The sequence below is a fragment of the Pundamilia nyererei genome, unplaced genomic scaffold, assembly GCF_000239375.1.
Source record: "Pundamilia nyererei isolate P.nyererei 1_Seehausen unplaced genomic scaffold, PunNye1.0 scaffold00052, whole genome shotgun sequence".
NCBI lineage: Eukaryota > Metazoa > Chordata > Actinopteri > Cichliformes > Cichlidae > Pundamilia > Pundamilia nyererei.
In genome coordinates this window covers 182634-204921 of record NW_005187453.1, presented here as the reverse complement: position 1 = coordinate 204921, position 22288 = coordinate 182634, and the positions used below count along the sequence as shown (strand labels likewise).

Below are 22288 nucleotides of genomic sequence, written 5' to 3'. Positions count from 1 at the left end.
CTCCTTTTATCCATCTATCTCGCTTTATGAGAATCTCTTTCGGTTGACATGACAACAGACAGGCGATGTCGCGCCTCCTATTCTAATGACATCACTACAGGCGCCAAGCCAATCCCCAAAAAAGCTCCCCATCATCTCCTCTCTTTCTCCCTCTCTTTCTCTTTCTCTGGGACATATTGATCTGGAATACTAATCACAGATGCAAAGCGGACATGAAAGAGGGGAGGTAAAAGGTGAGGAGACGAGATGAAAAAAAGACGAAGAAGAGAGGAATGCAAGAGAAGAGAGGGAGAAAGACGAATAGCTACACTAACATCTGAACTACTGCCATGCCCACTATCTCCCCTCGGCTGTCTAAAATGGAGTGTGTGTTCCATACTCAGTGACTTTTGTATAAATCACAGGCACACACATGTAGAATCAATTTGTTGAATCCATTTTTGCAAGGAGAATGTTAAGTCGTTTTGCATTCTCTGTGAGTTCTTGTGACTGGGATTGCCTACTAGGATATGTTTTTTGTCTATGGTAAGCAAAATACATGATGGGCAAGTGTGAAATAGCTCATTCATTTCCAAGAATATTCAAAATGACAAAGTACGCCTTGCACTTCCATTGCTATTAATGACATGAACATTAAGGAAACAACAGCGAGGATCTTTTTACTTGAGAGATGAGACCATAGACTGTATAAAAAGATGGACATAGGCATTGTGACGTCACCCATTAGTAAGAACGGCTAATTGCTTTTTGACCATTCCCTTCTTGCTTTTTTTTTTAAACAACATGTGGTAATAGGTTCCACTGCCACTGACAAGTTAGTGTGTCTATTGCATACCTAAATGTCAATCTTTTGATAGTGAAGGGCTACATTCATGCTAATCAGTCAACCAACCCTGCCTTGAATTGCTCTTTAAACCTCTACTGTGGAAAGCAATCATTAGCTAAAGATGTGAGGCACGTTCAGTCATCCCGGAAAGGAAATCCCAGAAAGCTGATTATGTTCATCTGGACATTGCATTTTCTCCAACTGAAAATACAAAGTCCAGATGAACAGATTTTTCTTTCTGGGATTTATACAGTTACAACATTTATTGTTGGCTAACTCAGAGCAGAAAAATGTATATAGGCCATGTCAGCGGTCCCCAACCCCTGGGCCAGGGACCAGTACAGGTCCGTGAGTTGTTTGGTACTGGTCCGCAAGAGTTGAAGCTTGGGTGTGAAATTCATGGTTTTCTGGGTTTTTCTCGGTTTTAGCATTTTTTTTTATTTTTTATTTTTTATTGTTAACTCAGTTTCCCTGGCTCTTTTCTCATGTGTTATGAATAAATCTTCTTTTTTTGGTACCAGTACTGGTTTTATTTTGTTGTATTTATTCGGGACACCTTAAAAGCCAGTCCGTGAAAATATTGTCGGACATAAACTGATCCATGGCGCAAAAAAGGTCGGGGACCGTTGGGCTACGTACTTATCCATTTATTATAAAATTAATATTCTTTCATGAAATATATGTGATTCATGAAACCTGGTGAAGAAATTTTACAATTTAGCTAAAGAACAGCTCTACCAAGACAGTACATTGCTCCATTACAGCAGCAAGGTAACAAGCTAACATTAGCCAGCCAGCTGTTACTTAGCTATGCTACATGCTACCATTTTATCTACATTTATGCTACCATTTTATCTAGATGGTGGTTAGATTGTAATGTAGATAAAATGGAAAGCTAACACTAATTAGCAGCTTAAACTATCAAAACAGGATTATGCTACATTCAGCAGCTAGAAAGTAATCCCTATTAGAAGGAAAGCTAGAAAAGCTAATCTTAGCAAACATTAGCCAGGAAAAAGACAGGTCGCCATCAATTTTGATTCCAGAAGCAATAAACATCTCAACCAACCTACATAACTAAAACCTTTGAACAAACATACGCATCTATGACAGAAAAGATTTGCCAAAAGTTATTAGGTAAGGATATATTTTTAGATTTCAGTAGAGACAAAATAGGTGAAATGATTGACCCATGTACAAACACTGTTATCCACAGAGCTACAAACAACACAAAAATCCTCAACAGTTAAACCAGCCATTTAAAACCTCGAACTATGCTGGACCTGGGTTTTTTGTTTGCTTTTTAATCTCTGGAGATGGAAGTCCACATGCACATGCATGGATACACTGTAAAAGGAGTCATGTAACAAGCCTGTTTTTGCCATTATAACTCCAGAGTGTGAAAGTGAGTCTGGTCTTTTGGGAAGTGGACTGCTCTCTGTCTCTCTGTAATACACACACTCTCTCACACACACATACAGTGGTCTGTGGGGAAGTGGTCCATAGAGCACACACATCAAGACTGGCCTAGATAGATGGGATGGCAGGACACACACACACATAACAGCTTCTTCTCTTTTACACACATAGAAAGTCAAGGACACTCTTATGGCCTATATAGTTGGATCATTTCATACCAGAACACCTTACCCTTGTCTTTCATATGAAAAGGAGACGAGGGGGAACGGGGACACACACACACACACACACACAAGTGGCACAAGAAAGATAGAATGATGGGATGAAACCACTAAATAGAATAGAGGGGCCACTGGAGTGTGAAAGAAGAGAGAAAGAGAGACGAATTGTTGCAGGATTTTCTCAAGATTCGCCTTCTAACCTTAGTTTCATCCTCTCCAATCCTACCCTAATCTCTGCAGAGAGAGTTGATGAAAAGAACAGAGTCACTGGCGACTCGACAAAATAACTGGAATAAAGTAACAGAATAGAAATAAACAGAAAGGATAAGATCAAGAACACAGATGTGAATTCATGCACGATAATAAACCCTGTTTTTTTTATTTTAAGAAATCTACTTGGGTGATGCATGTTTTCAGTACAGTAACCAGTGCATTTGCTAATGACAAGTCTCATATAAGACATTTCTTTAAAAAACACTATAAACCAGCATCAACAGAGGCTTAAAAGGGCAACTCTTTTTTTACTGTCAGTGTGTGACCAGTTACAATATAATGTCTTCTCGGTCCTCAGAGAGAAGGCGTTTTTTTTTTTTTTTTTTTATCATTTTAAGTGTTTAGAGATCATGAGAACTCAATGTGGCCAAGGACTAAAAGTCAAACTACTACTGCTGCTGCTTCCATTGAAACGTTTAATTTTTTTTACCTTAGCCCTCAAAGCGCCATGACTTTGTGGCCATTCAAAAATATATAAATAAACTGCTCCATTAAATTTGAGACCGCATGTCTTAATAGTGTATTTTCCATAAATCTAAAGGTAGAGTGGGCTATCTACCAATCAGAAGGTTGCTTATTCAATCCCCAGTTTCTCTAGTCTCCATGTCAAAGAATGGAAAGAAAAGCGTCTGGACTTCTTTAAGTTGCTTGAAGATGTTTCACCTCTCATCCGAGAAGCTTCTTCAGTTCTGAAGATGAAAGGTGAAACGTCTTCAAGCAACTTAAAGAAGTCCAGACACTTTTCTTTCCAAGCTCCTTAGACTACGATGACCAGGATGACTGAGAACCTTCACAGACAAGAAGATACTGAATCCCAAGTTGCCCCTTATGCATCCTTTCGAGTCTGAGTGTGTGTGAATGTTAGGTTAAAAGCACATATGCACAGAAAACAGCACTTGGGTGAATGACGAAGAAGAAGGACATGATGAAGAAGGAAGAAGGACAGCGCTTTGAGTGCTAAATACAATAGAAGAGCACTGTATACGTACAACAATCTCTCTCTTTATCCGTTACTGTACCAAAAAATACTTAGATATTTTCAAATAATCCTAAAAGTAATTATATAATTTTTCTTGGTTTTCCCGGTGACTTTTCCTGATACATTTCAGTTGCTTGGTTGATTTAAGTCAAAATCGAAAGCAGTTGTCAAGACGCTTTTTCTACAAGAATCATGTTTTCATAGGCTACATTCTCTTGATGTTTGAACTGTTGTGCATGTAAATCTAAGAACTTACCAGAATGGCAGTCATTCTAATAAGTTCATTTCCTAACCTCTCATTAGTGATGTTGCACAAAGAATTTTAAAAACATTGGTGCTAATTATGATTTAGAATATGTTGGGTTTTTGCATCTTTTCTGGAAATGGTGTTGTTTAGAACAAGATGACCTCTGTCAACCAACAGCCCTTTGCGCTTCCAAGCTGAGGTGTTACTTAACCTTTGCCAGTCTTGCTGCATAATAGAAAAAGTAAAAGAGTGAATTTTGTGCCCCGGGCTACACAACAGGCTTTTGTCACCTGTGACTCTTAGCTGCAAGAAGTGATCTGACAGCTTTTGGCCCACGACCAAAAAAACAAAAAGGAAAAGAAAAAAAATGCACATCTACAAACACCCAGAGGCAGGTAAACACATATACATGCAAATACACACAAAGACTTGCATCACACCACTCTTAGGTTTATCTGTCTTGTCTGGGTGCCGCCACCAAGCGGGGTGATGCACTCACAGAGGAAAGTGTGTGTTTACGTGCAGATGCCCATGGTGACAGCTTCTCTTTAGGGCAGCTTTTCACCTATGACAAGCCCACCAGAGGCCTGACTAACTAGACTTTCTGGAACTGGGAGCGTGACAAAAACACATGAGTGGAAATCCTTTGTGCTTTTAAAGCTCACTTCCTGAGAGTCAAACATGCCCAGCAACAAGATATCTGCAAGATGCATACTCGAATGAATGAATAAATAAGCATTTATTCGAGTATGCATTCTAAAGGGTGATGTACTTTTTCTTATATCAGTAGGAGCTAATAATAGAGGAACACATTATAGCATAAAATTCAATTTGCTGCAATGCACTGATTGAATAATGGAAAATCACTAGCAGCTTGTTGGGGGAAAAGAGACCTTACTCCAAATCTTCATTTTAACCAAATGCTTTGTTTTCTGCTAGGACACTCGTGAACAACTAGAATCATTAATTCAATTAATTCAATTTGAAAGAAGAAAAATGTAGCAAAACTGGATTCACTGGTTTGACTATAGAAACACAAACTCAAAAATCTAACATGCTGCAGAAATTCGTGGATCTGTGCCTTCTGTACCATTATTCTATCTTAAACATTCTCTTTCTTTAGTTCTTTTCCTCCTGCTAAGGCCCCACCTTCTTAAATTGGCCTTAAGGAAAATAAATGATAAAGGGCTGGTGTGTTTTATGTCTGGTGAATCACAAGTGCATGCCTGCATAACACAGTCGGGACCACTGCTGGCGCACACATATGTGATCAGTGTATATTTGAGCATGCAGGGTCAGACTCTCTAATGTGGACAGTGGTTTAATCATTCCTGCAGATTACACAGCTCAGCCTCACATCTGAACACTCAGCTAGAAACAGCTAAAGACTGCTCTTATACTGCAGATGCACACGGCATAAGTCCTTCCTTCAATGCGAGTGTGAACAGTTGACACTTCATGCTGGTGCACTCAAGTGTAACATAGGTCAAAGTTGGGTGTGATCTGGCAAGCCGTAGTTAAACTTGTCACCGGGTGTCAGAATAGGAGAAATACAGCATGTGAAATGAAAACATGGATGTTATTTACAAATATAGTTGCTTTGTTAAACAGAAAGAAACTAGTCGACATGTCACTCCATTTGATTAGATTATGATAGTCATAAATGTGAAGTATAGCAACTGAAATAATCTCAACATCAAGTGTGCACATTTGCAACACATCATGGACACTTCTGTTTCTTTAAAGGCTGTCAAAACTTAAAGTATTTCATTGCATTTTTTATTGCAATAAGCTATTAGAATCTGTATGGCTGAGCCAAAACTGAACACTTTGTTATTTGACTTGACAGATTTCTGCTGCGATTTGTCATCCGGGTTCATTGGTGAAGGCCATGGACCAATCATCAATTAGTAGCTCTTTGGAAAACTATAGCTCACTTGGTTGAACAGGTGACCTGCATGCCAAATGGTTCAGTTTTCTGGAACCATTCTGTCTTACTATCTACGTATTTTCCTTCTAATATTGTCCTATCCAATAATGCCAAACAATACCCCAAAAAACAATAATACCAAAAGAAATTGAGCTAATTTACTGACTACTGAGGGGTTACTGACAAGTAGAATTAAATGAAAATAACACAATAATACTGAAAAGGGTGTTTACACTGCATAATCTAAATGGTGATGAATGAGTGCGGCACACAAATGTTTCATAAATAATGATATCATATCGCTGAGTGTTTTGTTCCCATAAATATTTGATGCTATAGGCAATAGTTTGAGGCGAGTTCTCGGGAACTTTAGGCACATCATTTGGCAAACCACACTGCTGTGTTTCAACAGACTATAAAAAGCCCCTTCTTATTTTAAATTCCTGGCATTTTCATGTTGGTTGGAGTTAATGTGTTTCTTGAAGTGAAGACAAAATGACAGCCGTGACGTGCGCTGACATTGTTGACTGCCATAAACAGTAAAAGGATGACGTCAGGGGGAAGTTCACGGTGCTGCACGCTTAAAGCATCACCATCATCCCCTTTGTTCTTCTAGTGTCATTTTGTGGAATTTGATAGCTAAGAAAGCGCCAGACTTATCAAAACGTGCACGCCCTTCTTCCTCGTACATAAAAAACACCACAGGGTTGGACAAGCTAAGATTAATGTCAATGTCTAGCTGTTGTCAAGTACCAGGAGCAAATCCTGGTATTGCTGCTGAATGATCTGCTTCACTTTTAAAATACAATGACGTTAGATTGAGGCAGATGCTACGGTCTCCCCTCTCACATGGAAATCATTTAAAGTGGGAACAATATCAGGCTGAGGTTGGAAACGGGGTGGAAAGACAATTTCCTCTAACATCAGGCTACTAATTTGGACAGAGTAAATTCTCAGAAAGCTCCAGTAGTAACATGACCCACCGCTCTGGTGTTTCCTCTAAAATAAGGCAAAACGTTCCTGCTTCACAGAGGATGTCCTGCTTCCTGATTTTAAATGTCTGCTGACAAAACTTACACAATCTAAAAAGAAATCTCCACAGTCAACCTTTCAAGCACATACCTTTCTTAAAGCAATACAGAATATAAATATCAAGTCATGAGTGCACAAAGAACGGGCTAGTGGTTATCAAAAACATCCGTGTGGCTACGGGGAAAGCTCTTACTGCATATACATTAGAGCAACAGGCCAGATGCATGCTTGTTAGTGTACTGACTTGTGGTTTATCTACTTTGTGTTGAGTAGTGAATGTGTTGATCTTATAGGCAGAGCACCCCCATTGGGGCAATAAAGAGTGTTTTCTATCTTGCTTTTCTGTGGTTATATCTACAGCAAATACTATCGAGCCTTACAGTAAATGCAGGCAGATGGACCGATTATTTCACAGAAGAAAGGAAACATATTAAACCTCGTGAGCTAAAACCAAATGGATAGCGGATTGATTGGAGGGCGGGTCGGGCTGGGGTTGAGAGCAAATGAGAGAATTCAAAGTAATTTCTCTACAGGCAGAAATTATTTAGAAACTGCGAGATAGAGAGAGAAAAAAGCTGAAAAATCGAAAGAGGCAAATGCATGGCAGATCATGAATGACAGACTGCTCCCGACTCTTCTCTCACTTCTTCATCATAGAGGAGGCAAACACACCCAAAGACAAACTTGCATACAGCTCCTGAGCAGTGGAGGCGTTAAACACACATGGGTGCTGTAGATCCTTGGTGATGCTGCAGGCATCACATGAAACATAGACATGGCACATAAGACTGAAATATAAATTTTTAACCAGTTTCCATATGTCCATGCAAGAGCCTAGATGTGACTTAAATGTGGAATAAGTTATAATCAAGTCCCTCCCACTATGTCCTAATAGGCCTGCAGCACTGAATTTCATTGCTCTTATGTTTAGTGTAGAATTGGTTTTGTATAAATCTTTCTTGAAAGCACATAGAAGTGCATATAATGCTTTGCAGGGATGTTTTATCATTAAATTCATGTAAGGTGGAAAAATACTTTCACTGCCACATAATCAATTTTGCATTCATGACATACATCAACACAATCTGTGGAAAATTCCTGCAAAAAAATTGAAGAATCTAACCATAACACCATTATTGAAGCACTAATCCTCAGTGAAGCTTTAGGGAACTTTGATAGTCAAACAGCAGCCAATAAGTTGAGGGTTAGCTAAGGTAAGGCACCTGAGACGGAGAACTTGCAGTCAAAAAGAGGGAGCGTGGTGAAGAGTAGAGAGCGCAGAAGATGCTACAGGTCCGTATTCATTATTTCCGCTTGTGGCTTCAGCCAGATCAATAGAATAGGAGGCTGTGTGTGTGTCTGTGTATGGGTTTGCATCAGAGAGGTAAGACACATGTCCAAACACAGACGCATACACACACTGAGGCAGCCAAGCAGGCACAATGCATGTAGGCAGGCAGCCAGTTGCAAATGCACACTCTCACACACACATACACTCACAAAACACACTCAGTGCTGCCGGTGTTGGCATATTGTCCCACCAGAAATGAAGACTGAGGCCCGATAGCACTAAGAGCAGAGGACAGCCTCTGGATAGATTTCCAATATCCAACCAGAGGCTTAAGCAAGACAGAGTCACGGATAATCCTCCCTCCTTCTCCTCCTCCAACTGTGCTCCATCAGTTCTTGTTCTCCCTCGGCCCCAGCCCTGTCCCCTAACCTGCGATGCTCACTATTTTTCATGGTCGTTCCATCCCTTGATTCCCTTCTCCTACAGTTTCTTCTCTCCATTGTCTGTTCCTCTACGATCCCTCTGTTTCAGTGCCAGGCAGTGTTCTTGCTCCATCCCTCCTTTCCAGCTCTGCTCTCCACTCTCTCAGTCTTGCTTCTCTTTTATTACCTTTAATGCAATCTGTCATTTCATTCTCTAATTTCTCCTTCGATCCCCCCACCCCTCTTTTCCTACCGTCTTTGTGTTGTCTTCTTTTGTCTTTCAGATGGAGTTTTACGTTAAGCGCAGCTGTTGATGAGTCACATCCTTAAGTTAAAGCCATTATACTCTCTAAAATGCTAATATAAGCTTCTTTAATGCTAGTTGGCCTTTAATCGCTCATTACATCCTCCACTACAACATTACAACCTCGCTGTGACTAACATGTCTTCGCACACACATCCCGTCAACAATAAGCTGACTCTATGATTCTATACTACTCTTGTAAAGCCTGAATTAAGGGTAGTGTGAGAGAGCAGTTTCCAGATGTTTTTGTCTGTGACCCTATAATATAAAGCAATTCCTATTTGCAAGCCCACAGCTCATTTGCAAGAAATTCTATTTAAGAGTTAATTTGAATTATCATTTGGTAACTGGCAAATCAGTTTTTTTCTAAACCTAAGTGGTTTTGCTCAACTTCCAGGGTGGGGTTCACCAGATTAAAGGGATTCTGAAGGGCAGTACAAAATTATAGGGGCTCTTCAACAATCTGATGCACTGCTTAATATTTCTGCTACTATCCCCTCTAAAAATCAGAAAACATATCTGAGTTAAACTGGCTCAATCTTTGCAAAAGACTTTCAGAAGACTTTTCTGCAAAGTGCTTCACCATCTAGTGCTCCTTAGTTTATGTCATTCCTGTTCGGACCACTTACATTTACACATGCCTACACAGAGTGAAAACATCAGCTTCGGTGTCAAACTGACCAAAGGTTTATGTCAAGAGTCATCACTGGTGCTGTGTCTCTCTGACCCAAAGCCTGCAGTTCATCTATTTTCTTCATTTTATCCAATTCAGGGTCATGGCAGGGCTGGGGCCCATCCCAGCTGTCAGAGGACGAGAGGCAGGGTACAGCCTGTACAGTCTCCAGTGTGTCACAAGGTTAACGCAGAGATGCTCACATTCACACCTACAGCCAACCTAACATGCATGTAATTGGACCGTGGGAGAAAGCCAGAGTACCTGTTAGTGACAAAGTAAGCATATGGCTATCTTTTGGTTAAAACATTTAGTAAATTATCAATTACTAAACACAATTTACAATGGTGAAACAGCGCAGTGACCACCAGGAATAGACTCTCAGATAACGTTTCAACACTGAATAACTGTTGGCTGCTCATCTTTTCATGACATCTAGTGTTGTTTAAAAAATACTTCCAAAATAAAAGTAAAAGTTGTGTCAGTATCGTAGACGCAAGTTTGCCATCAGTTCAAAATAGTTCTGAAAGTACCTCAACACTCTTGACAAACTTTCTAACAAGCTAACGTTTGTGTTCAAGGATTCTTTTATAATAAATTTTTACTGATTACGGTGGCAGAAAGGAATATCTAAAAATATCTAAAACAGTGTATAAACGTTTATGGTAACCTTTCATCCCGATGACCTAAGTGACTACATACCAATAATAATAAATTCATCATGATAGTTCAGATATGTTAAGTTCACCATGGGAAAATATGCTTCTATTTTCTTTATCACAATAACTAATCGGTAGTTCTTCCTCTATCTGACTGGACCACTACAGTACTGGAAACTGAGTTATTATCGCAGCATATAGAGCTCAGTTTTGCCCGACATACAGCAGCCCGGTTTGATCGTGTGAGATAATGATGCTGGGCTGCAGTTGAATGCAAAAGGCAAAACTGCAAAAGATTTAAAAAATGAAAAAAACATAACAAACCCTTGTTGGTTTAAATAAAGGTTTGAACACACATGCAGCAGTTTTGACTTGTTATTTAATCATCTCAGCCACAGCACTGAATTATTGAAGGTGATTATGTCCTGTGTAAATCACTGCTTGGAAGGATGACCCTGTCTCTATATTCTCATGTAGCTCACAGATGTGGACACAAGCATGTCGTATTCTTGAGCCACAGCCATTCTATGTAAAGTGTTGGGGGATAACTAGCAAATTTGGATCTTTCTTTATTGTTTTTTATCTACTGTGTTTGTGTTTGCTGCTTGACATGTATGTCTTTAAAAAACAGAAAAGTTTAAAAGGTTTTTTGTTTTTCTTGGTTTTTAAATCAAATGTATCTAGGATTATTTCTTCAACTTGCAGTGACTGAAGACATGACACAAGGCCCAACATTAGCTGATTTTACCTTACTGTGGATGAATGCAGGTTTTAAAAAAGAATAATGCAAACTAACATAAAGGGATCACAAAGTTAATTGTGACTCGTATTATTTTTAAATGGCACTTTTCACGTTACAAAACACTGTTGAATGATTGGTTTCTGTTCATTTTATCACACCAAGAATTCAATTCCACCAATATTGAGCAACAACTGGTTTGGGTAACAGCTGACTGGCGCCTAATTGCCCAGATTTCCATCTATGTCAAACACACTGATTGATGCCTTAGCTTCCTTAGCAGCTACTCTGCCCCTGTGGATTCTAATTAAAACACGTCTGGAAGAAATGCTTGATTAGTTTTTGCCCTTTTTTTAAATAAAGCAACAACTTTACCACCTGCAGCTAATCTGACTTCTCAAAAGATACCTTGATTCATCCGGATTTTCTTTAATTACATTTATTGTCATTGAGTCTAACAAACCTAAAGCCAGTCTAAGCCTTTTTTTTTTAACCTGCTGTTGCATAGCTCCACTTCTACTTAAAAACCTCTGCTTACGTCTGTAAGTGAGAAACAACCTTAAAAACGTCAGTGCAGGGGTTTAGCAAATCGAGTCAAGTCATTACAGAGTGAGGTGAACTGGCAGATGGCCAACACCCCTGAGTAACAATTGCAAATCAATTAATATCCCCTAACGGATGTATCATGCCTCTAGCACAATGCCCACAGGGAAAATCAACTTGCTGATTACACAGCTAAAAACTGCTGCTGTAATAAGTGTGCATGCCTCTGTGTGTGAATACTTGTGCGCGTGTGCATCTCTACAATAACTAGAGATTCCACGGGTGTTTGTTTGTTTCCCAGCCCCGTCGGTCACACGTGCATTGCAGCAACAGGTCTGTATGTGCCTCAGTGCGAGAGTGCACTTTCACAACTCACTCAAAAGAGTCCTTAAAACTGAGATTATGCAGTAAAGATGATCATCAACTCTGAATTACAGGGTAGATCTAAAGATGCACGCTAATCGATGAAGGAAGGAGAATGTCAGATCTGGTGTTAGATGTCAGGAACTGTAAACTAAAGTTTCACATATCGACTGGTCTGAGACTTGTCTTTTCTTTCAGGTCCATCGATAAAGAGAAGAGAGGTCAGGGTTGGATGGAGAGGAGGGGCAGGAAGGGCTTAACTGTGGTTATTATTAAAACCGAACTGCTGTAACTTAGCCAAAGCATGATGTCTGTTATAGCTACACTGCATGAGGCTGCTGTCATCTTTCATGTGTGGAAAACTCGTTAAGTGGCCCCTAAAATATATCCACCTCCCTCCCCTCCACTTAACCCTTCTTAACACATGAAAACTACAGATAAATATAGCACATAATTTAATGTGGTTTCTATGACTTTGACCCATACATGCAAATGATTCATTCACCATTAAAACAAACAAACAAAAAACAAATGACTAGAGTAGAGCAGGATATAAAGAATGCTATCTCAGCGTCGATGTCTTTGTAATTCTTTAATAGCTGTCATGTAGCTGTCAATAGACCAATGAAGAATGAACTGTCCGTGGTGCTGAAACCACCACCCACATGTGCAGCCTGAGATAAGAATGCTAAATCCAAAAATAACAGGGCCCAAAAATTCACTTAGGTTTCTCTAATAGAGTTTAAAAGTCTTAATCTGACTCTTTTTAAAATGTTTGAACCTGAAAAGGTTGTTACAAGGTTTAACTTCACTTTTACAAGTGAAGTCATAAATCAATCTCCATCAGAAAAAGCTGACATGACTGTTAAACTGTGCTGTATCCATGTGCTGTTGACTTGTCCTAAAGTAAAATACATTTTGCAGAGTTCGCATGCTACACTTTTAGACAGCATTATGCACAGTGACCCACAAGATAACAAGTGACGCCTAATCGTGAAAAGAATCACATGTGTTAAACAGCAGTTTTCTTGATCTGCTTACTCTCACTTACACCCCATGGTGGTGATGGTATCCATTACTTGTTTGGATATCGTTTAAAGGGGACCCAAAAAAAAAACTTTTCCGTTGATAATAATGGATTAAGAGGACATTGTGGCAATCAGGGCAACACTTGTCTTACAGACTGAACACACACCTGAACACACACATCATCGTGCTGTTCTGACTGTCATCAAACTAGCTTCTCAGGCTCCTGGGTAACATCCACCCTGTGGTGAGTTCCTCCTTGAAACAAACTGTTGGTGAAGGTGGCTCGCTGCGACACAGATGCACGCACGGATACACTTACATAGGCTACATACATACACACACACACAAACACACACACACACACACACATACACCGCCACCCCTCTCCTCATCCCCTGTTGCTATGGAACCTGTCGCCAAGGAAGAGGTATGTGGTTGTGCTGGAGGTGGTGGATGAAGTCGACGACGACCACGATGATGATGATGGTCAGGAGGGTGATAATAGTGATCGGATAAATAAGGGTTAGCTGAATTGTATGGGTCGGCTGGCCATAGGCGAATGCATTGCTGGGCTTTGCTCTCTGCAACGTGGGTGGAAGGAGCGACGCGTAATACTGCGCAATGCAAACAGAGCCTTTCCACAGTACAACAGAGCACGGCACAGGATTTCAATCCACTCTTTGCCCGCGGATTCCCTTAAACACTTGAAAACTCCTTAAGGTTGAACTTTGGGTCGTGTTTTGTGCAAAACAATCTACTGTCCTCGCTGCCATCCCAAAAATAGCACACCATCAACCCAATTCTCAGCAGACAAATAAGTCCTACAGGCCCTCCTACTGCCACCTGTCATCTCTGCGATTTTCTCTCGTGCTGCCATCAAGGAGCCCTAAGAAGACTGAAAACTTGCTTTTAAAATGTGAAAAATAAAACTAGTGATTAGAAGAAAGGGGATCGATAGTGGTCGAGCTCGTTGGCAAGCGCCTTACGCCGGGTTGTGAAGTATCGTCAACATTCTGTATCTGCAGTTTAGTGTAGTTGTGCAAAATGCTGTCAGATGTTTCTTGAACAATAATATACACCGCCTACAACTGCCTGTTGGCTAAATATGACCACTGCCCACCCATTGTGCCACAGAGCTCACAGAGTTCCGGCTTGTCAAACCGACAATTGTGGACGAAATCAAGCAAGGAAAAAAGGCCTCATCCGTATCTGTTCGCGGCTACCTGCAGCCTTCTGTTGCGTGATCATGGCACAAGTTCACTTGCTGCACAAAGTGCTGTGGGCCTGCGGGGAAAGATCAAATACACAAACTGCACACACAGAGGGGAAGTGGAGAAAAGAGAGCTGCATCTGTCCATCTGTTGAAAATGAGTGAAGAGCTACCACCCCCTTTTCCCCCTCCTTCCCTCCACCTCCTCCTTTCCCCATCCCATCCCCATTTCGAGACCACATCATAGGCTACCTACTCCCTCCCTCCCTCATGCACAGTTAGATGTTTGTTAGTTACAAATAAAAAAGGCACCACATACCTTGATGGTTCTCAAGGGTGTCCTCCGGGATGTACATGTTTTTGCTTTCATTTACCATAAATGTAGTCCGGCGTTATCCCTATAGGTAAATGGAAGAGAGAGAGGGGGAAAAGCTGGAGAGGAAAATAACAAGAGGGGGGGAAAGCCCCCAAAAAATAAAGAAATTAAAGAAGAGGGGAGGAAAGAAGAAATAACTGTCTGACACGGACAGTTTTGGGTATTCCGTTGTTTTTGTTTATGGGGAGGGTTTCTTCCGATGGAGTGAATATTACCTAATCCCCATGATGGAGGTGAAGGCGAGAAAAAAGAGGGAGCTTTCGGCGGAACCGGCTGGGAAAACGCACCGGTGCATCCCTCGGTACATCCGGGCCCTAGGCAAGAAACATGAGACCAGCACCGCGTTCAATTCAATTCACACCTCTCTCTCTCTCTTTCTCTTTCTTCCTCCCCTCTCTCGTGTTTTTAATAAATGTATACAAAAAAGAAAGAAAGAAAGCAATTGAAAATGTTATAAAAAACGGGCGCTGTCAGTGACGGTCGCAATGGAAGTGCGCAAAAGACGCATTCGGGCGCATCTTCAACAGCGTGTCAAAATGTGAGAGAATGAAGCACGGGAGGTGGAAGTGATGGATGAAGAAAAGGAGGAGGAAGAGAAGAGGAGAAAAATTAGAAAATGAGAAGAGCGTAAATATTCCATCACGGGAAGCACGGGGTTAAATCTCCCAAAAGGTTGTCGGTTATTCCACGAATCTTTAGCAGAGTCCCCCCAAAAAACAGAAGCCAGGCCGTCCTGTCTCATCCGGAGGCGGGTTTCTCTGTCTTGATCCAGTCCATGATGGTCCGGCAGTGTGTCTGTCAGTCAGTCTGTGTGCCTGTCTGCCTGTGTCTTACTGATTGGGAGTTAGAACTCTCTCTTCTCTCTGCCTCTGCTGCCTCTGCGGCTCAGCTCTGCAGTGATACCGAGAGAGAGTGAGAAAGAGAGCGAGAGAAAGAGAGAGAGCGAGAGGTAGCCCCCCTCCCAGTGCATGTAGACGCTTTGACTGTTTCCAGATGTGTGTGTGCCTGTGTGTGTGTGCCAGAGAGAGAGAGAGGAGAGAGCGAAAGAAGGAGGGAGACTGTATATGCAATAGTGTGGAACTGGCGGCTGGTATCCAGATGAGGATGAGGATGGTGAGGAGGAAGACAAAGATGATGATGATGAAGTGTGTGGGTGGTGAAAGGAGAGGAGGGCCCACAAAATGCAAAATATTTGGGAACAGAGGGCTCGATGAAAGAAAGGTGCTGAAACCTGTGAGAGTGTGTGTTGCAGACAGGAAGAGAGGGAGAGAGCACAGGGAAGAAGAAGGGGAAAGTGTGCCTGCGTGTGTGTGAGAGAAGGGAAATAAAGCGGGATAATGATCCATGGCAGGCTTGAGCCCTACAAAGACTTTCATTTCTGCAGGAACAAACAGAGATCCGAGAAGTTATGTGTACATCTGATTTGTCCGTAGTGCCCACACATCTGGACTGTTTCAACCCCATTCTTTTCTTTGGCTAACGTTGTGTTTACACACACACCAAATATCTGGTTTTTCCAACTCTTTTATGACTCAAGCTCTGATCTTTTCATGGCTCTCTTAAGCAGGAAGAAACCGCAGGGAAGTTGATTTGTTAGATCCTCAGATGCTGTGTAAATGCAAACTCAAATCTCATAAAGTAGACGGGCTCAGGAAGGTCAATGCTCAAGGACTGACTGTGAACCTTTTTATCTAGAGGGCAATAAAACGATTTTGGGGGGGAATGTAATTATGTTTCTCTCTCGTTCTCTTTCTTTCTCTGTCTCTCTCTCGCTCTCCTTTGCTATCAGGACAGTGAAGCAGGCTTTGACATTGTGCTCCATGGCCAGAAACAAATTTGTCCTGGCCCCTGAGGCACGCAAAGCCATTTTCTGGAGACATGGGCTCACTTTCTTAGGTAACACAACAAAGAATTGAAGCTCATTTGAGAGTAAAATGTCAAACAAAGTCAACAACATCAGCTCTTAACTAAATAGCTTCTGACCAGGCTTCCATGGCACAGAGTCAGCTTCGCTTATAGCTCACAGAGGCTTTGGGATAGAGCTTCTTGCGCAAATAACATGTCAGTTCTTAAATTGAGCTGGCTTCTTAAAAGCTGTCCACAGGCAGCTTGATATAAAAAAGATAAAACAAGCTATCTCAGGCTTATAAAGAACCTTGAGTGCCTTTATTTAGCGAATAAATTCAGAAGACAAAAAACTGCATCTGAACATTTCAAATTAGAGGATGATAATTAGACATCAAATGTGCACGAAGGCCTTATAGAGACCTCCACAAACATAATACTTAGGTTCAATAATACATCAGAAAGTACTGAAGGTACTCTTGATTCTATTCATGGCACTGGCCAGCCCATGTAATTGTTTCTTGACACTGAATACAAACTTCACAATGTGCAGGCCTCATGTCATTCTCACTGCAGGCTATAATCAGGAGGTGAATCTGATGACTCAACCCAGCCTGTATTCATTTGTTCAGTGCCATAGCGCAAAATCACCACCCACCCATTCTGTAATAGAATAAAGCTTTTTGTCTACATGTGTCACTGCAGACATAGTAAAGACAGGGAGAAGAGTGATAAACGATTCTATTGATGACATCTGACAACTGAATTGTGTTTTTTAGAGGAATATATAGTGTTTTGTGAATCATATGTTATATTAATATACTGTATTTTGACGGAAATTGCAGACTGTTGAATGCCTGCGCTGGTGAATGAAATGAAATAATACCAGAATTTATTACAGAGGTTATTATAAAATAGCATCTCAGCAGTGAGTAAGAACTTTGTCTGCAGAAAATATATGCCTCAGTTGACTACAATATCACCATATTATTCAAAAGTTAATACTTATGTTTAAGTAGAAATTTAGAATTTTAACAATGAAGCTGGTCAAGGTGGTGTGATTGGGTGGTTGCTCCTAGCCAACAGGCCAGCAACAGGGCCTCTCTAAAGGGTCACATGATAAAGATGCGATTCTAACTACTTTCACAGCTTTTTAAATGTATTTATTTATGTCTGTTGAGAGTTAGCAGGCTAGAAAGTTGTATTTATACCAGTTTATCCTATTCCTATTATTTAAATATAACATAAATGTCAAATAAACGTTATGGAGAAAAATATCTGCCTCTGAAATTCTCAAGAAGGTAGAAATCACTACAAAACAGCAAATTCCCACTGCTGTAGATGGCTGCTTGAACATTACTGCACTGGTTGTGTCACAGATGGACTGTGAGATGCATCTTATTCTTCATTTTTGAGCCAGACCAGCTTCTGTTTGATTATGCTGGCCAGTGAATGGAAGACGGGAGGAAGGGAATGAGTGAGAGAAGGAAGAACGGATGGAGGGCAGGTCGTGGGAACAGACAATTCTGCCCAGGGGACGCACAAACACACATACACAAATGTCCTCAGTAATGCAGCCTGCACATGGAATACCAGTTCTATTTATGACTGTTCTATATTTGTGGGCCCAGGCCCTTTGTATGTGCAAATGTGTGTGCGAGTCTAAAGCCCAGTTGGTCTCTGGGAATCTCTGTACAGGCAAACATTCAAACGCTAGTATCCCATGTGGGAAACCAACAACCTGCTGGTCAGTCAAAGGGGAATCCTCTGGTGAACAGAGAAAGATGCAAAACTTTGGATGAAAGTTTTTATTTTTATTACCAATCAAAGAGAAAAAATGTGTACTTTTAACATTGCCCCTTAAAAACAGAAAAAAAAGCATCTGGTTTATTATCTCTTAATAACATTAATTTTTTTTTATCTTAAAAAGAAAGAAAAGAAAATGGATACTGAGCTTGAGAGTCCCTTTCAGATAAACACAAACATTGGCCCCCTTTTCACTCATTTGTAGTCCATTCTTTGTACCAGACCATTTTCAGAGGAGTTGGGTTTTTTTTTTTGTTTGTTTAGTTTAAGTCACTTAAAGTTGACCTATGAATCATTCACGCAAAACTTAGAAAAAAGAAAAAAAACCATGCACCAAACTCAAGAGATGATCCAGTGCTGTGTTTACACATTCAGACCCCAAAGATAACAAGGCATAAAATAACCACTCTTTTTTTTACCAACAAGGTGATTCCCAAGAGTTGTTAGCTAAACATTTGGTATATCCCAGTATGGTCTTTAACAAATATGTGGAAACAGGACACACAGAGGACACAACAAGTGGAAAAGCTAAAAATTATTTAAAAATGTATCTGAAAGTCATGTAAAAGAAAGAAATAGGGGGGGGGGGAAATCTGACACAAGACATGAAAGATGAAGAGCAACTTCGGGTTCTGTATCTTGCCCAAGGATATTTTGGCATGCAGACTGGAGAGACTAGTAGTATGACCTGCTCTGCCACTAAAGTATACCTGGACAGAAAAACAAGATGAAACACAATTAACACAGTCATGGACAAGTGCCCCAGAGCCTAGACTTCAACATTACTGAAGCATTGTGGGATCATCTGGACAAAAAACAAGAAGAAAACCAGCATGCCTAAGAAAGTTCAGGCTGTACTGGAGAATAAAGGTGCTCAAACACTTCCTTTAAAACTCATTTGAATTGTTCACACTGTTATTGCCGTACATACTATATTGCTATGTAAGTTTGCACATGTTTCAGTAAATCACTGCATTAATTTTCATAGAAAAATATAAATAAATGAGTGGTGATTCAAGACTTTTGCATGGTACTGTATAAACTCAAGTTTTTATATTTAAAGTCTAATGAGGACCTAGAAGAAAAATGTAATGTCTACCAGTATCTACATGTATGGCTGAAGATAGTCCCAGATTGAGCAATGTAGGAAGGCTCATTCAGTCATTGTGGTCATTATCTCACCTACAAAGATATTCCCTTAAAGTAATAAAAGATACAGTCACATGACAAAGAACGTTTTCACTGGACTCTATGCAGACTTGTGAAAAACAAAGTACACTCTCATCTTGATGCATTCTCAATCATCCAGGTAAGTAAATCTCCAAAGGTTGATTCTGTTCATCTGGACGTAGCATTTTCATCAAAGTGACTTCTTCAGTCTCAGCTGGCTGCAGGTTTCCCCACTGCTTTCACGGGAATCAAGAAGATAAGTAGCAGCCAGCTTATACCAAAGCATTCTCAAGTCAAATGTGAGGCCATCAGTCTGACAGCTAAATCTTGGCTGAAATCAGGTCGTGCAACAGGACGATGCCAAGTGCACCAGCAAATCTACAACAGAATAGCTGAAAAAAATAAAATCAAGGTGTAGCTATGACCCAGCCGAAGTCCAGACTTCAGCCTGATTGAAATACTGTGGTGGGACCTTAAGACAGCTGTGCATAAACAAATGCCTGCAAACCTCAATGAAATGAAGCAACATTGTAAAGAAGAGTGAGCCAAAATTCTTCTACAATGATGTGAGAGCCTGTAAGGTCCTACAGGAAACGATTACAGGAGTTTTTGGTGCTGAAGGGGGTTCTACAAACTATTGAATAATAAGGTGTATTTATTTTTACATGAGTACTTTTAGTACTTTTAAATATGTACATATAACAGTGTTTTACATGATGTTACTATTTTTTTCTTTTCAGCACACATCAGTTTGCATTTCCTTTAATATATAAAATAATCTTTCAATGTGTCTAGTACAGTATAGCACAGTGGGCATATAGAAACACAACACCCCAGAAAACAATGCTTATCCAAATCTTGCTATTCCAACACTCTGTCCACCAGATAAATCCATGCATCATTTCTGCCTGGGAGCCAATCATGAGCATCTCATGGTGTGTCCCCACTAGTCCACCACTAAAGACATCTATTCAGTCTTGACTGATTATCGGCAGTATTGACCTGCTGATGGATAAGTCATTAGCCTCATCATTTACTAACTCACACCCTGAACAAACAGATAAATAACACTCCGACAGACGTGCATGTGCGCCTTGAAACACACACAGCACTAAATCTCTGACAAATAGGCTCATGCTAAATCACCAGGAGGTTATTTTCATCTTAATGGAGACATGCGTGTCTTGGCCTGACCTGGAAGTGTTTCATTCATATTTAAGAGAAGGATTTGTGTACAGCCTTGGCGTGGTGAACCCTTCGCCTTTAACCATCTGAAGCAGATATTTTTATCCAGTGTTTCTTGGGCTGAGTGAATAGCTGAATGTTTTTCTTTTTTTAAATTGTTTTTCTCAAGGACACTCTGATACAGCTCTTGATTTTACATGTCAGACTTGTGCCAGGTTTAATTACTGAAGCAACTGTTAGCGTACCACTGTTACACTAATGAGAAGAAGTGCCTATATAAAGCTAAACAGTAATTTAGTGATGAAGAGCTTCTCTGTGATTTCAAGTCAGAGCATTACGTCTTGTGCAATCACTATCAGAAGGAAGAAGAGGAATGAGACCGGGCTCATATGTTCACTTGAAGAGTTTGCTATGCCTGCTCAAGCACCCTTGAAACAGAACAGAATGTGTTGAACTGAATATAGAGAATCATTGTCAGGTGATATTGTCTGATATGGCAATTGCTGAGATGAATTTCAAGAACTTACAGTCCTGAAAGTCCTGTTCCTGTATCAGTTACTGTCCTGTCCTTGAGTATTAATTTCAGGCAGGATGTGTCTCATTTCTGAAGCCTAGAGCTGGTAGATAATGTAAACCAAAAAGAAGAAGAAACTGTTTGAAATGACCTAGGAATAAGGGGAAAAAGATTTTTGCATAACAGTGGGATAAAAAAAAAATGAAATCCTTTTAATATGCCTGACAAATGTTCACTTTAACTGTCAACTTTGTAAAACTTCACTAAGTAGGCTATCTTAACTGGGTCCAACAAGACACTAAAAGACTTTCAAGAAAAGGCAGCCTTTGCCCTTCTTCTCTCCTCTTTATCACTCCTTATTGAGCACAAATGGCTGAAAAACTCCTGATGTGACTCAGGACCAGAAAAAAAATGCAATTAAGAAAAATCTATCTCGACACTGAGATAGAGGTTATTTTCTTATGAAACGGAAATCTTTTAAGATGGATAGATGTCCATTTTAGAATATAAGTGGTTTTGCTTTTGACTGCTTGTGTCTACTCTTCTTTTTATGTAGACAACAAGACATTAAATATATTTGCAATGTAAGCCTTCTTACAAATACGCCTGTTTGTATTCTTCCTTTGCATTTAGATCAAGTCCAGCTCTTGCAATGAAATGGGAAAGGATGGATGCCCGATTTAGCCATCCCTTTGGCGCCTCCTAGTGCATTTGAAGGGTGATGTTAGAGAGGATATGGTGCCATCAGTCATCATCACTGAAATATACCCTACTTAACAGAAAGGTGAATGATAGAAGAGAATCGTCAGCTGCTTACTTTTAGGACACACACACAATTAATATAGCATGAAACAAGATAGCTTTAAATTTAAAAAAAATACTAATGAACTCTCAGTGTACAGCAAAATATAATTTCTTTCTGTCTCACACACACACACACACACACACACACACACACACACACACACACTACATAACCATACCATTATTATATATAGACAATATAAATAATTTAGCAAGCCCTTTTGATATAACATTACCTCATCTGACGTCAGTATAGTCTGTACTGATGACAGAGATATAATTAAATGAATGCTACCTGCAGCTAGAGAGCATAATGTACATACTGATATAATCATGGACGGTTTGTATAAGGAAATATATAGGAAATTCAGTGCAGTTGACTGCAGGACAGCTCCATCGATTTCTCGACGTTGATTGTCAAGGCTGAA

General features: G+C 40.2%; 1 protein-coding gene across 1 annotated transcript in view; it reads right to left on the bottom strand.

Moving 5' to 3' along the window:
* Nucleotides 1–14620, bottom strand: part of cacna1c (calcium channel, voltage-dependent, L type, alpha 1C subunit) — a 193946-nt gene extending 179326 nt beyond the window's left edge. Inside the window, exon 1 of the mRNA XM_013910923.1 lies at nucleotides 14480–14620. Within this exon, the coding sequence (XP_013766377.1) occupies nucleotides 14480–14537 (58 nt within the window). The 5' untranslated portion in view covers nucleotides 14538–14620. The remainder of the gene's footprint in view (nucleotides 1–14479) is intronic.
* Nucleotides 14621–22288: the final 7668 nt, after the last annotated feature.